This window comes from Arachis hypogaea, chromosome 16 (genome assembly GCF_003086295.3).
Source record: "Arachis hypogaea cultivar Tifrunner chromosome 16, arahy.Tifrunner.gnm2.J5K5, whole genome shotgun sequence".
NCBI lineage: Eukaryota > Viridiplantae > Streptophyta > Magnoliopsida > Fabales > Fabaceae > Arachis > Arachis hypogaea.
In genome coordinates, this window is record NC_092051.1 from 86,764,770 (window position 1) to 86,778,967 (window position 14,198).

At 35.1% G+C, this 14,198-nt stretch overlaps 1 protein-coding gene across 1 annotated transcript; it reads right to left on the reverse strand.

Annotated features, from left to right (window-relative positions):
• Positions 1 to 6,108: 6,108 nt before the first annotated feature.
• On the reverse strand, positions 6,109 to 8,571 carry LOC112757209 (uncharacterized). The gene is made up of 7 exons (XM_025805817.1): positions 8,500 to 8,571; positions 7,686 to 7,797; positions 7,351 to 7,592; positions 7,052 to 7,255; positions 6,837 to 6,929; positions 6,634 to 6,741; positions 6,109 to 6,522 (listed from the first exon to the last, which is right to left on the reverse strand). The coding sequence occupies exons 1-7, from the start codon at positions 8,569 to 8,571 to the stop codon at positions 6,109 to 6,111; spliced, it is 1,245 nt and encodes a 414-aa protein (XP_025661602.1).
• Positions 8,572 to 14,198: the final 5,627 nt, after the last annotated feature.

Here is a 14,198-nt window from a genome sequence, read left to right on the forward strand (position 1 = left end):
GAATTTTACACTTTTACTTTCTTTTGAATTTTTCCTTTGGATCTCGGAGTTCTATTTTGGGGAATTGGGAAGGAGAATTGATCTCTCTTCTTCCTTGTTCTTGCTTCTGCACTCTTTACTATTTGTTTTGGATCTTGGGTGGAGAATTGAAGAAATTTTGTTTCAATCTCACCTTGAGATCTCTCTCTGTTTATTTGTCTGCATAATTCAAGAAATTGTGATTTGGATCCAAGTTCTCTTTACTGCTTTCATTTTCTACTTCTTCTGCAATTATTTCTACTTCTTTTGCAATTGTTCTTTGTTGGATCAAGGAAGGACTTGAGATCTAGACTTGTTTTCTAGTCTCCTCCACCCCTGAGATTTTCAACTTCCCTTTAGTTATTGCAATTAAGCTACATTTTGCTTTTTGTTTGGTTTCTCAATTCATCTTCTCTTGTTTAGATCTGCTGCATCTCAATTCATCTTCTACTTCTCTGTTAATTGTTATTTACTTCTGCTTGTTTAAATTTTTGCAATCCCAGTTCCCAAATCCTTTTATGATTCATGCCATTTACATTTATTACACTTTAAGTTTCAGTTATTTACGTTTCTTTCAATCTAAGTTTCTGTAATTTACATTACTTACACTTTAAGATTCAGCTCTCTTAATTCTTCTGCACTTTAAATTCTTGTCAATTATCCCTCTCCCTTTAAATTTCATGCAATTTAGCTTCAGTTGGATACAAATCACTCAAATCAACACTTCTTCGCTTGACTAAATCAACCACCTAACTAAAATTGCTAAATCCTTCAATCCCTGTGGGATCGACCTCACTCATGTGAGTTATTATTACTTGATGCGACCCGACCCACTTGCCGGTGAATTTTGTGCTGGATCGTTTTTCACACATCAATCATTACATTCTCAACCAATAATACAATTCAACAATTACCACCACATTTATAACATAAATCCTCAATCTCATCAATCCTCATTATACATTACAATAAGTTCAAACCTTCACCAAAACCACTAAACATGTATCGAACATACAGTTCAACTTATTCTAAGTCGTCTAGCCTAGGCTTTCACAAGACATTATATATTATATACGAGAAACCAAAACCATACCTTGGCCGATTTCTTGTAAAACCCAGAACATCACAATTTGTCACCATTCCACAACACCCAAGTTTCCAAAGTCTCACCAAATGGGTCTCTGCCTCCCCAGAGTCCAATACCAAGTCTCTAACACCGCTAATTTGTTTCCAAAATACATAATCCAAATGAATTTCGCAAAATAACACTAAAATCACCATAGGGTTCACTAATTAGATAACTTGACGAGAATTAAATATTCTTCACCTTGCCAATGGTATAATTGAGCCAAAACCCAGCACATCCACTAAGTTAACTTGATCCTAAACATCAAAATCACTAAAATCTCAACACCCCAAACCATAGGATTGTCGAAATTGGAGAAGGAGTAAATTGGAAATGAAAATGTGGCTTCCTTACCAAATTTCTTACCGAGCCTTGTAAAGCTTGACGCTGCAGTCGCGTGGCCGCAAACAGTGTGGCAATCGGAGCTCGGAGCGAGAAGTTATGGAAGATGGAATCAAGACCAACGGTTTACAAACTTCTCCTACCCCTTGGTTGTGTTCTTCAGCGTTTGCATGAAGAAAAAAGAGATTTGAGCTGAAGCTCATTTATATCAATGAATTGGGTTAGGCCTTGGGCCCAATTTTCCCGGTTCAGCCCGTTTGACCCAATCTTGGGCCAATTTTTTTAAATTGGTGTCAAAATTCATATTTTAATTAATTCTACCATATTAAACTCTAAAATTTTATATTCTAATTTCTTGGATTAATAATTATTTTATTGGCTAATTATTTACTAATTTTACGAGTTTTACACCTTTGATATAGCACCCCAATCAGCTTTAGAACTTCTAAAATTGGGCCAAGAGGGCCCCAAAATCACAACCCTATGCGTACACACACTAGCTGATTTTCATCTTATGCATACCCACAGAAAGTTGTGCGTACGCACACTTGAATATTCTCTTCTCCTTTGTTTTCTTCATGTGTTCTCCCCTTTTGCATGCTTTCTTCCACTTCTACCAAACTATTCTTGTCTAATTGACTTGAAATCACTTAACAAACATTTCACATTTAAGTGCAACCTAGAGAGAAAACACAAAAGTGTGCTATTTTAGTGAATAAGCATGGGTTTATGTGATGAAATCTGGTCAATTCAAACCAAAATTTATCATCAAATATGGACTCATCCTATACTAAATACAAAAGCTAGGCTAACACAAAAAACTCCCAGAAGTCACATCCTCAGCCCCCAAGCATCAACTGTCATTGTCAAAGAAAATCTCAATCACATCCGAACACTCCTCAAGATCCTCGTCCTCATCATCAAAAATCTCAATAATCTCAGGAGGTGTCCTAGCACTCGTACTACTGCTCTGGTCCACACTCGTCAGTCTATTAATAGAGGTGGTGTGCAGATCCTCAGATGAAGGGTCAGACGAAGACACTAAAATCTGCTCTACAGGAATATCCCACTCGGGTATAGGCTTTGATACATGCTCTTCCATAGGCTCAGGCTCAGGGATCACCTAATCCTTAGGCTGATCAGGGTGCTGGTGAGTTACAGGTCCGTCATGAAATGGGTGAAATGGCAGGATGAAGCCAATGCAACAGAAACTCATAAGGTAAGTCAGGGTTGAAGAGCGGAGTGTTAATCGGGTGTCGGAAAGGGTGGTCGTGCAGAACCTACATATGGGTCCTAATCTCTGCAGCTACTACATAAAACCTATACTATACAGGATCCTCATATATGTAGGGATGGTCCATCTCATAGAACAGGACGCCTGTCTCCATTGATAGGAAAGGAAGGAGGGGGTAAGAACTGGGGGATTCTTATTAGGGTCGGGGGTAGTTAGTTAAGTCAATATTATCACAGTTCTATTAAGTCAACCAAATATCCAAGAATCACTTAGAAATACTCAGTCACAATAATTCAGAATACCATTAAAGAATGCACAAACACAAGAAGACAATCACAAACAATTTTACATTATCAAGTAAAATGCAAATGCGCAACAAGGATGATGCATGTCTAGTCCTATCGCAGGTAATGAGCTCATTTGTCGGTTTCGACCCACACCCGACGCAATCCAACTCGCAAGTCAGATAAGGCATTCCAGCGACATAACCTCTACAAGTTTCTACTTCTTGCAGGCACTAATTCTCCCACTGAAGTATGTCAAACATGACCTCTGCAAGTACTTAAAGGCGCTGATTCTCCAACTAAAGCATGTGACCCCTTCTGGAAGCCATTCCATATTTACGGGAGTCCCCACAAAATTATTCACATATAAAGCCCACGGCTTGTTAACATTTATCCTTCGGCACCATAACCATACTATCATTACACGTGCCAATTTATCTTCTCTTTTTCTTCAGTCTTTTACTTATTTATCCTTAATAGTTCAAACTATCTTCACACTGTTCTCTTACCAGCCGCTAAGTATTTTATGGAAACAGAATCATAAGATTCTTAAGTAAACTTTGTGACTCCAAATCTTTTAAAAAGGGTATTCTCTTTTTTTATTCTGTTCTATTTTACCATTAATAATATCGATAATAATAATATCTTTACTAAATAATATTCTTAATAAATTAAAAGCAATAACAATAATTTTCTTTAATACAAATAAAATAATTTAAGTAATAAATAGTATTTATAACTTCCTTGAAGACTTAACTCTTTTAAGCTTTACTTATAAACTTTTATTAATTATGTTTTAAACATCAAACTTTTAATTATTTTACTTTTAACCCAACAATTTTAGAAAACTACTAATTAGCTCTTTGTTTATTAATATTTACAAAAGTAACTCTGAATTTTTATAAAAATACCGGCTCATCCCCAAAAACTTACCTTTTACTCAAAATACCTCTAAACTTATTTATCTATAAAACCATCCTCAATTTTTATAAAAATAAGATTTCATTCTCAAATTAATAATATTATCATGGTAACACTACAAGAAAATAAGCCTTTTGCCACGCTTTAAAAGCGTGCCAAAAAGTGCAAAAAAGCATTCCAATAGCTTTTCGCCACGCTTTTTGAGATATCGGCACACTTTTGAAAGGGTCACATCTGCCAGCGTGCCGGTTGCTCTATCGCCACGCTTTTCTGGATCTATCGGCACGCTTTTTTTGTCGGCATGCTTTCTTTTCTTGCCACGCTTTTAAGGTCTTAACCTATAGGTACGCTTTAAAAGCGTACCGAAAAATGCACGTATCGCCACGCTTTTAAAACGTCCCAGAATGTATGCTTTGGGTACTCTTTAAAAGCGTACCGATAGGGAAAGATATGGCTACACTTTTTAAACGTGCCAATAGGGTAAACGTATGAGGATATGGGTACGCTTAGAAAACGTGCCAGTAGATGAAGATATGGGTATGCTTTTAAAGCGTGCCGGTTGCCAAGTTATGGCCACGCTTATTAAGTGTGCTTGACGAGCCCAAAATTAAGGTATAGCCACCCTTTTTAAGCGTGCCCATAAGTTTGGTCAGAATTTTTTTTTATTAATCATCCTAATATTTCTTGCAAAATTTATATATAATTTTAAAATTATAGACCAAAATAAAATTATATATATTGAACTAATCCAACAAATATAAACTTTCCCATAAAAAAGACATACATATAAAATTGTCACCATAAAAGTAGGTTTTGATGACAAAGTACTAAAAAGAAAAGTCATAACAAGTAAATAAGAATTGTCATTCCAACAAGTGTCACATATCTACTTCTTTTATATACTTAGTTACAAAATATCAAATTTCATGAGTAGTGTGATCATCCATTATGAGCTCCATTGTTTTTATCACTGCCCTGCAGAATTTTAAATAATCTTGTGTTAGTACATGTTATAAAAGCGACTTCAATTAAGTCCAACAAATCCAATTCCAAATCCAAATTGATTAAACATGAAAATGGCAAAGCAACTTTAATTAGGTCCCACAATCATATTCAGCCATTAGAACAAAAAACACATATCAAACACAAAAGAAATAGTCCCCTATACATGGTCACAAAAGGAGCTGTTCACACAAATTTCAAATTATTGGAGCAGAGGAACAAACATTTACATGAGTAAAAAATTTTCAGAATTCTGGTTACATTTTGTTTTTTATTATTATCCATTAGCAGATTTGGTGTGTGGAGTCAAAATTAACTAAGCTAGAAATGGAAGAGGCAAGGAATAACAAGCAATTCAGAAGAGAAGAGATGGTGTAAAGTTGACTCGCAGGTAACAATTAATTTAAAACTAAAAGAATGCTACAATTCACAAGTGCATCATCATCATGCAATTGGTTTAGCTTAATGGTAAGCAACCCATCTGTAACTAAAATCCATATTCCTTTTCCCTAGTTAATGCTACACTACCTCAGGATAGTAGTAATTAAATTTAAATGACAAGAAAGAAAGGGGAGAAACTGAGGAAGAGAAAATGACAAAGGAGAATATATGGTCAAAACTCAAAACAAAAAAAAGGGTCGTGGGCATGTCAGAGCGCTTTATTCTCAACCGCGATCAACGGCTTCCGCCGAAAATGAGATTAAATTGCCAAATCTCTTTCTTTCACACACCCTCTATCTCAATTCTCAATTCTCAATTCTCAATCAACAGTAATTTAATTCCGCCAGCAACATAAATTCTCAATCAACAATAATCAACATTTCTCAATTCTCAATTCAGCCAGCATAAACTCTCAATCAACAATAATCAATAATTCTCAATTCTTAATCAACAATTCTCAATTCTCAATTCAGCCATCAACATAAATTCTCAATCAACAATTCTCAATTCTCAATTCATCCAACAACATAAATTCTCAATCAACAATAATCAACAATTCTCAATTCTCAATTCAGCTAGCAACATAAATTCTCAATCAACAATAATCAACAATTCTCAATTCTCAATTCAGCCAGCAATATAAATTCTCAATCAACAATATTCAACAATTCTCAATTCTCAATTCTCAATTCAGCCAGCAACATAAATTCAACATGAAAAATGAAATTCTATAATCTAAATCAAGGGAATGACAATAATACAAGGCTAGGACAGTTACTTACATTATCAGTTGGTGGAATGTGAGTTACTTCGGAGGAGTGGGGAGTATTTCTTGGTCTACTACTTGAGGCATCCAAAGGAGAATTTTGGGCTGCTTGCACTAAGGCTACTACCTCTTCCTCACTCATTCCAGGATTGGGTTGGTACAACATCACCTTCAATAGACCACAAACACCGTCCATCTTCTTTTCTAATGAATGCACCTTATCATTGTATTCAACCTTCACTTGGCGAATCTTTTCATCCTTTCTAAGAAAGCTTCTTGTAATTGAAGTCCCATAACAACGAAGTCGACCTGGTTGGTCCTTTCCTAGCACTACTACAAATGCATCTTCATGATTTTCCCCTGCCTCTATGTGGCTTTGAAGTTCATTCTACCAAAAGTAACAACAAAAAAAATACAAAGTCACATTAACTTAATATAAATACAAATCTATCTAGCATTCAAATTATACAAATCCAAATACAAATACAAAACAACTCACAATTGTTGTTTGTGTTTTAGCATCAATTTCTTTTCCATTTTTACTTGTGCGTGTTGCTGTGAAAACTTCAGCCCTTGATAGCTCTTCATTGTTCTCTTTAGAGTCACGCTAGAGTATGAAGAGAAAATTTTATATGAAGCATACTAACTAGACAATATAACATGGATATAAAGAAGAAATCACAAAAAAAGAAGTTATGTTACCAGCTGCTTGCGCACTATTGCAAAATTTATGGAACCCATTCGGTGAGGACATGTTTGCTTTGACCTATTTTCAGTATTCTTAACAGACATAGCCTAAATATAAACATGAAAAAGAGAGATTATTCTTTGAAAATCACATCACCTTTTTTTGAAATAGCAAGTCTAATCACAAAAAAATCAAGGATAGCTAGAAGAAATAGAAGACATAGCATTACCTTGATAGCGGGAAGACTCCAATATCGAATTAGCTTGCGAAACTGAAATTCAGGAATCTCTAATGGTCGGTTCTTTATCATTTCTTTCTTTGTGTTGTACTTTAAGAAATGTTCTTTTTTAATTTCACCCTTGTATTTTTTCCATGCACGACAAAATCCCCGCATGACCCACGGCTTTGAACTTATTGGAAGAATAAACTTTTGCTATGCAACACATACATTAGAACGCCAAAGGTTAGCACACACAACATAACTAATAAATAAATAAATAAACTCTCCATAAAGGCATATTTACATACGTTGGCGTACTCCCACATGCCCTCCTTGAGAGTATCAGGCACACCATGCCAACTAGTGTATAGCAAAGTCACAAAACGGAGATTTCTAACTGTTGAACCCAAAAATTGGCCTAGGTTAGCTACGACCTCCTTGGTTGGACCAATAGGCTGCCCTTGTAAAAACTCCACCTCCCGTCGATCATTAAAATCAGTGGCATGAAGTTTTTTGCATAAGGTCTTGTCACGAGTTTTCTTTTTAGTGCCTAAGTACAATTAGAATAAGAGAATTTTAACTCAGACTAATTAAAAAGTAATATAAGCTATAATTAGGCAATAAGGGAGATAAGAAAAACTACCTTCATTACTAGCTTGTCCTCCACTACCCTCAATATTTGCAGCATCTTCCTCATCTTCCTCATCTGCATCATCTTCCTCATATTCCTCGTCTTTGAAATTAATCCCATGCACCTTAAAATACATGTCAATACTCATTCCCTTTTGTTTAATTCTATGCTCAGCCCACTTGTATCTTCTCCCTCCTCATTAGAACTTGCATCATCTTGATCCATTGTATCATCTTCAACAGTTTTTTTCCAGTTTTCGAGTTCTTTTCAGCTTGAAACATCGCCTCATTCCCACTTTAGGGGTTCTTTTCAGCAGCCTTTGAATTATTCCCAATACCCTGACATTCTTAAAACAGTGAGTTTGGTTGGACCTTCTTTTTCTTCTTCGGAGCCCCAGTTTGCTCTTCAAATGCATCTTCCACTATTGTGATGGTTGATTTCTTGTTGGATCTTTTGGGCCTTGATCTTGCAACCTAGCTTTATTATTTTCCCCCATGATCTTCTCTCTTTTAATATTATATAGTTGTAGCAATTCAGCACTTGACTTAACTTGCATCACCTCAAAAGAATTATTTTTTTTGGACTTTTCTGTTTCATGTTCTTTTGACCTAAGGTAATTATTCTTTTTCTTTTAGTGATCTCCCCTTTCTCCATCCTGCATACATAAGAAATAAGAAGAAAAAATGTAATTCTATTAATTAAATAAACATAATCAGCACAAGCAAGTAACTAAATAAGCAAAACAACCAACAAAAGTAATTCATTTAGAATACTACCAAAAAAATGCAAAGATAAACACATGTCAACATGAATCGGAATCAACAACCTCCATGTACTCATCATATTCACTTTCCTCGTCTTCCTCACAACGTTGCTTGGCAAACATGTTTGGAGCCATATCTATGATGGTAGCTCATAGATCATTCTTCACTAGATCAACTTCGCCATTATCATTTGGAAGACTTGGAATCATTTCAGGCTCACATGGCTCCCTTGCATATATTGTGGGGGAATCAGACTCAAGGTCGTCACTTATTCTAAATAAATCTCTCGGAATTATTTTCATAACATAGTGTTTGTCACTCACATATGGGTCTTGTACATAAAAGCATTGGTTTACTTGAGATGCTAACACAAATGGTTCTTCTTGGTAGCATTTTTTACTAAAATACACATATGAGAGACCAAAGTGGTCTTTTGCAACTGTATACCACTCATCCTTAAATAGGACTACTTTAAATTGGCCATAATAATCTAACTCAAACATATCAACTATTCTACCATAGTAGGTTAATTTTGCTTCAATTGGGTTCTTATCTTTCACACTAGCAAAACTAGGAGTCAATGCTTCTAATGTGACACCACTATTTTGGGTTTTACGTCTCGCATCACGGTGCCTTGTATGGAACCTATACCCATTGATAACAAAACCTGAAAATCTTTTCGCAACTCTATTTGGACCTCTAGCCAACCCTTTTGCCAAACCAGGCACATCTTTTTTCATGGCACGAACTTTAAACCATTCTGAGAATTATTAACTATGGTCTTTGGCTTTCTCCCACTTTGTTTTGCGTGGATTGTTATCATTAACTTGACTCGCAGGGAAGTCATTAATTATCCATAAAAGACATGCTCTCATGTTGAATGTTTTGTTTTTTGAAGAGTCATATATTTCTTCACCTGACTCCCACAATTCTTTTAATCCTTCAATAAGCGGTTGAAGAAAGACATCCATGTCATTTCCTGGTGATTGTGGTCCAGGATTGAGTAAAGAGAGCATAAAATAATCAGGCTTCATGCTCATCCAAGGGGGTAGATTGTACACCATTAGAACAACAGACCATGTACTATGTGTACTGCTCAAAGTTCAAAACGGATTGAACCTGTCGCTTGCTAAGCCTAGTCCTACATTACGAGGATCCTTCACAAAATCTTCATGTCGACTGTCAAATGCTTTCCATGATTCACCATCAGCAGGATGCCTTAATGAGCTATCTTTAACATGCTCATTATGATGCCAAGATATAGCTTCAACCGTCCTTGTGCGCATGAAAAGTCTTTGAAGTTTGGAAATTAAAGGGAAATGCCTTAGAGTTTTCGCAGCAACTTTACGAGACTTTCTTGATGAGGTTACATCATCCTCTTCCACAACAGGATGCTCAACATAACGGGATGATCCACAGACATGGCATGATACATCATTCTCATGCCCGTTTCGATACAACATGCAGTCATTAGGACATACATCGATCATTTAGTAGTCAAGATCCAGATTCTTTATCATATTCTTGATTTTATCAAATGAAGTAGGGATATTCAAATGTGGCATTCCTTCTTTTAATAATTCCGAGAGAAGTGAAAGACGCGTTACTCTAACCATGCATGCATTTTAACAGGTAAAGACGAATAGTAAAAGATAATCTTGTGAATCCTTTACACCCGGGGTATAGTTCTTGGCTTGCCTCGTCCACCAATTTATAAAATTCCTTTGCACTTTCGTTGGGCCCTGTATTTTGTCCATCAAATTGTGTAGTATCTCTGAATTTATCACGTAACAGCTCATCAATGTTATCATTACAGTTATATTCACCATCTGTGTCACTGTCAACATCCATAGCAACAAGTGATTCCCCATGATTAAACCACCGCCATAACCTTCTACAAATCCGTGGAATATTAAATGGTTATACACGTCATCTCTCTTTAACCAAAGTCTATTACAACACTTTTTACATGGGCATTGAATTTCTTCCCCTTAAGGAATTCCCGCTGATCTAAAAGCAAAATGTAAAAACCTTTCTACACCAAGTTGATATTCTTTCAAATGACGGGGCGTATCCATCCAATCTTTGGAGACATCCTTCGAAAACCTATGTATTTCAAATAGATAGCTAAGTTCCTATTCTAAAGTCCTTAATTAACGTTAGTCTCACTAACTGCAAATCTAGCTTCCTATGTAACTAATAAGAGACAATGTTTTCCCAACCTCCAAAATACTTTAAAAATAACTAACAAAAAATATCAAAGAAAATTGAGTTTTAGCAATTTTTAAAGAAAGCCTTGAAGTGACCGCCTCGAGAAAGCTTAAAGTAGTATACATAACATGAATAACAAATTATACAAGGTTAGGACATAGAGAACCACGATCACATGACCTCTAATGATAGAGGTTCTATTACAAAACAAGTAAGTTATAAAAAGAATAATAAGTTATACGAGGTTAGGACATAAATAACCACGATCACATTCACGTAGTTGCCTCTACAAAAGGTGTCGAAATTTTTAAAATTAAACTAAAATAAAGATAGTAGTCAACTAGCACCGCAGAAACTAAATATGTACCCTAGCAGCAACAGCAGTACCACAGCAGAAGCAAACCAAGAGAGGTGGCAGCGGCAACAGCAGCGAAAACACAACTACTAAAAGCCTGTAATAAAAATAAATAGAATTAAATCAACACTAATAAGATTCAGCAGCAATCAAGCAAACACAAGATTCAGTTCAAGCAAACAAACACAGTTTTCAATTTTACTGTTGTATATATTGATTAGTATATGACACGGAAAATAAAGGTAGAAAAAAGTAAATATTAGTATATGCAGGTTCTGTTTGGACAACAGCCTTGATCGTAACAAGTTAAAGGGGTTAAAAAAATTGGAAATGAAGAGGTAGCATTAGCGTGGAGCAGTGTCGATGATCATGATCATTATAATCAGCTTAAACAAAAAAAAGTTCTAAAATCTGCACACATTTGAGCTACAAAAGACTGTGATCTGTGATAACAAGACTGAAATCATGTTAAATGGGTGTATTATTCTATTATTTTCTGATTACTAATTTTGGCTTTATGGTTAGATAGTGAGTGTAACCCAAAAAAATAAAGTAGTTAACTAGTGAAAAGGTTTCAAGAAAAATGAGCAACCACAAGCTTGTTCAAATTAAATAATAAAAATCAGTCAGCATGAGAGAAATAACAGGCCACAACAACAGCAAAAGAACAGAATTAGTAAACCTGACTTCATACGTAGCAGAATTTCAATTCTCACATAGCAATATAACAAAAGAATTTCTTAAGTAGCATTTCTAAACAATAAAACCTCAAAAAGAAAATACTTCAAACACCATAAAACTATCAACATATTTAACTTACTTTTTTTTTTCAAAATTGTAAAAAGATCTTTAGTTACATTACAGTTTCTCACATCTGACCAAGCATGCTTCCATTTGAACTTGTTATTATCCCAATATCAAGTTAACACATTCAGTAGCAACAGCTTTTGCTAATAATGTCTGAAATGCAATAAAAATAATTAAAAACAGGATGGATTCAGAAAACTTCAGTAAGGGGAAAAAATGTAAAAGGCAGGTTGAATATTGTCATTAATAGGTACTCAGCAACTTACTCCGCCAGTTCCAAGAAGATCGTACAGAAGAACGCTGGATCTCTTGCGTAATCCAGATGCAAAAAGATCTTTATGCAGTAGGGGCAACTAAAAATATGAAATTCAGAACAATTAGATATTCTGAAACTACAAACATAAACAGTATATCTGAGCTTGCTTATTATTTAACAAGATAAATACAACAATATATAAGAAACAAGCCTGAAAATGTTCTTAAACAAAAAAAATTGTTGAAGGAGAAGCATATTATTTTCCATCAAATAGAAAAAGCTAAGATATACTAAATAAACTGAGATGATAGATAGCCGAGAAAGTCTCTTCAATATCCATTTTAACAGAATTTGCACTTTCAGGAAGCTATAACTAGGGATAAATAAAAGTATAATTTTATTAATTTATAAAAGTATTTAATTTTATTAATAACTATGCTATAATTGATTCCATTTGATGTGCACACTTTTTTTGCAATTCGTGGCATTAAAACAACTTTAAACTTATTTAAAAGGAGGAATATGAAGTAAATGCACTAAGATTCTCAATGGTATAACTTGATTGATATGTCAATATCTGCACATACAAGAGAGCAATGAACTAGTAAAATGCATATAAGCTTACCCATGGGTCCAGTCCCTGTCTCTCTGCTGTAATCTATCAAGTCCTTCATAATATTTACCACTTCTGATATCTGCAAACATAAATAAGGTTGTAAAAGACCGATACTAATTCAGAAAAAGGATCAAAAGTGCACCATCTGAAACATTCTCTAAAACATTATGTACTGGAAAAGTAAGGTGAGTAAATGATTGGAAATGGATAAATACCTGTAGGCAGCGCACATATCCCCTTTGTATATCCTAAATCATTTACTAATGGAACTTCCACACCAATTGATGGGCTGATGCAACAAACCTGGAAAAGAAGCATGTGAAGATACTTAGAAAAAGATATGCAGAAGCTTGTGGTAAAATGGAAAATCTAATTTAAAGCACAAGGTGATCAATGGAAATCACTAGCTAAAGCTAAAATATGGCACAGCCGACCCAATAAAATAAAATAAAATAGAATAATAAGAAGAATAAGGAGAAAACACGCACACACACAAGACAACAACAAAAAAGGAGAAAGAGAATATCGGAAAACAGGAAATGGTGGGTATAAAACAGGAAATGCACCATTATTCCTAAGCTTCGGTGTTAAACCTTAGGAGGTAGGCTAGACTCCTCAAAAGCTCCTCATTTCTCTCTTTTAACTTTTATTTTTATACCTGAATACAAACTTGAATGGACTTCAACTCAACCAACTTACAAATATGACAACCTAAAAATTAACGGTTAAAATTAATTTTTTTTTTCAGTATATATAAGCAATGGTGCTCTCATTTGTAAAGTAAGATTCACCACTACATGATTGAATCAATAATTCAATATTATCATGAAAGCATTTATATCTCCAAAATCAATAACTATATGTTTAATTTGCAGAACAATATAACATATTTTGGAGCTACCATTGGCAGGGTTGCTAACAGAATTGGAGGAGCTCAGTTTACATTAAATGGAGTACACTACAAATTGATTGCTAATGAAGGAAACAATATACTTCATGGTACATATATACTAGTGCTAGTACTATATATGTCTACTTTATTTCCCTAATTAAACACATATAATTCTAATTTAATTAATTTCTATTACTGCTAATAAGATTTATCTGATGAAGAAAGATGTCACATATAAAGATTATTTCCAATTCAGCTACCACAGTTTTGATGGTGAAGAAGGTAATGAACCTGAAATTCTCAGCGGTCCAAAATAGAGGAACACAGAGACAGAGAATTAGGGTTACCAGGGTTTGCGAGAGAACACAGAAGAACACAGAGACAGAGAATACAGAGGAACACAGAGACAGTGGTCCAAAATGGGAAGAAAGAATTACCAGGGTTTACGAGAGACAGAGACCGCTACGCTGAGGGAGGGCCAACGAGGGTTGCGTTGATGGTGAGACAGAGACAGAGGGCCAACGAGGGTTGCATTGATGAGCGAGGGTTGAGAAACAGCAATAGGGTTTGACGGTCGGGTGCGAGGGTTGAGAAACAACAATAGGGTTCGACGGTCAGGTGCGA

What these genes read in the sequence shown, in the direction of transcription:
- LOC112757209 (XM_025805817.1), bottom strand. Translation starts at nt 8,571, where the DNA reads ATGGCTCCAAACATGTTTGCCAAGCAACGTTGTGAGGAAGACGAGGAA. An exon ending in AATATGATGAGTACATGGAG is followed by an intron (nt 7,798 to 8,499) that starts GTTGTTGATTCC and finishes ATGTATTTTAAG; the next exon opens with GTGCATGGGATTAATTTCAA. An exon ending in CAATAGTGCGCAAGCAGCTG is followed by an intron (nt 6,742 to 6,836) that starts GTAACATAACTT and finishes TTCATACTCTAG; the next exon opens with CGTGACTCTAAAGAGAACAA.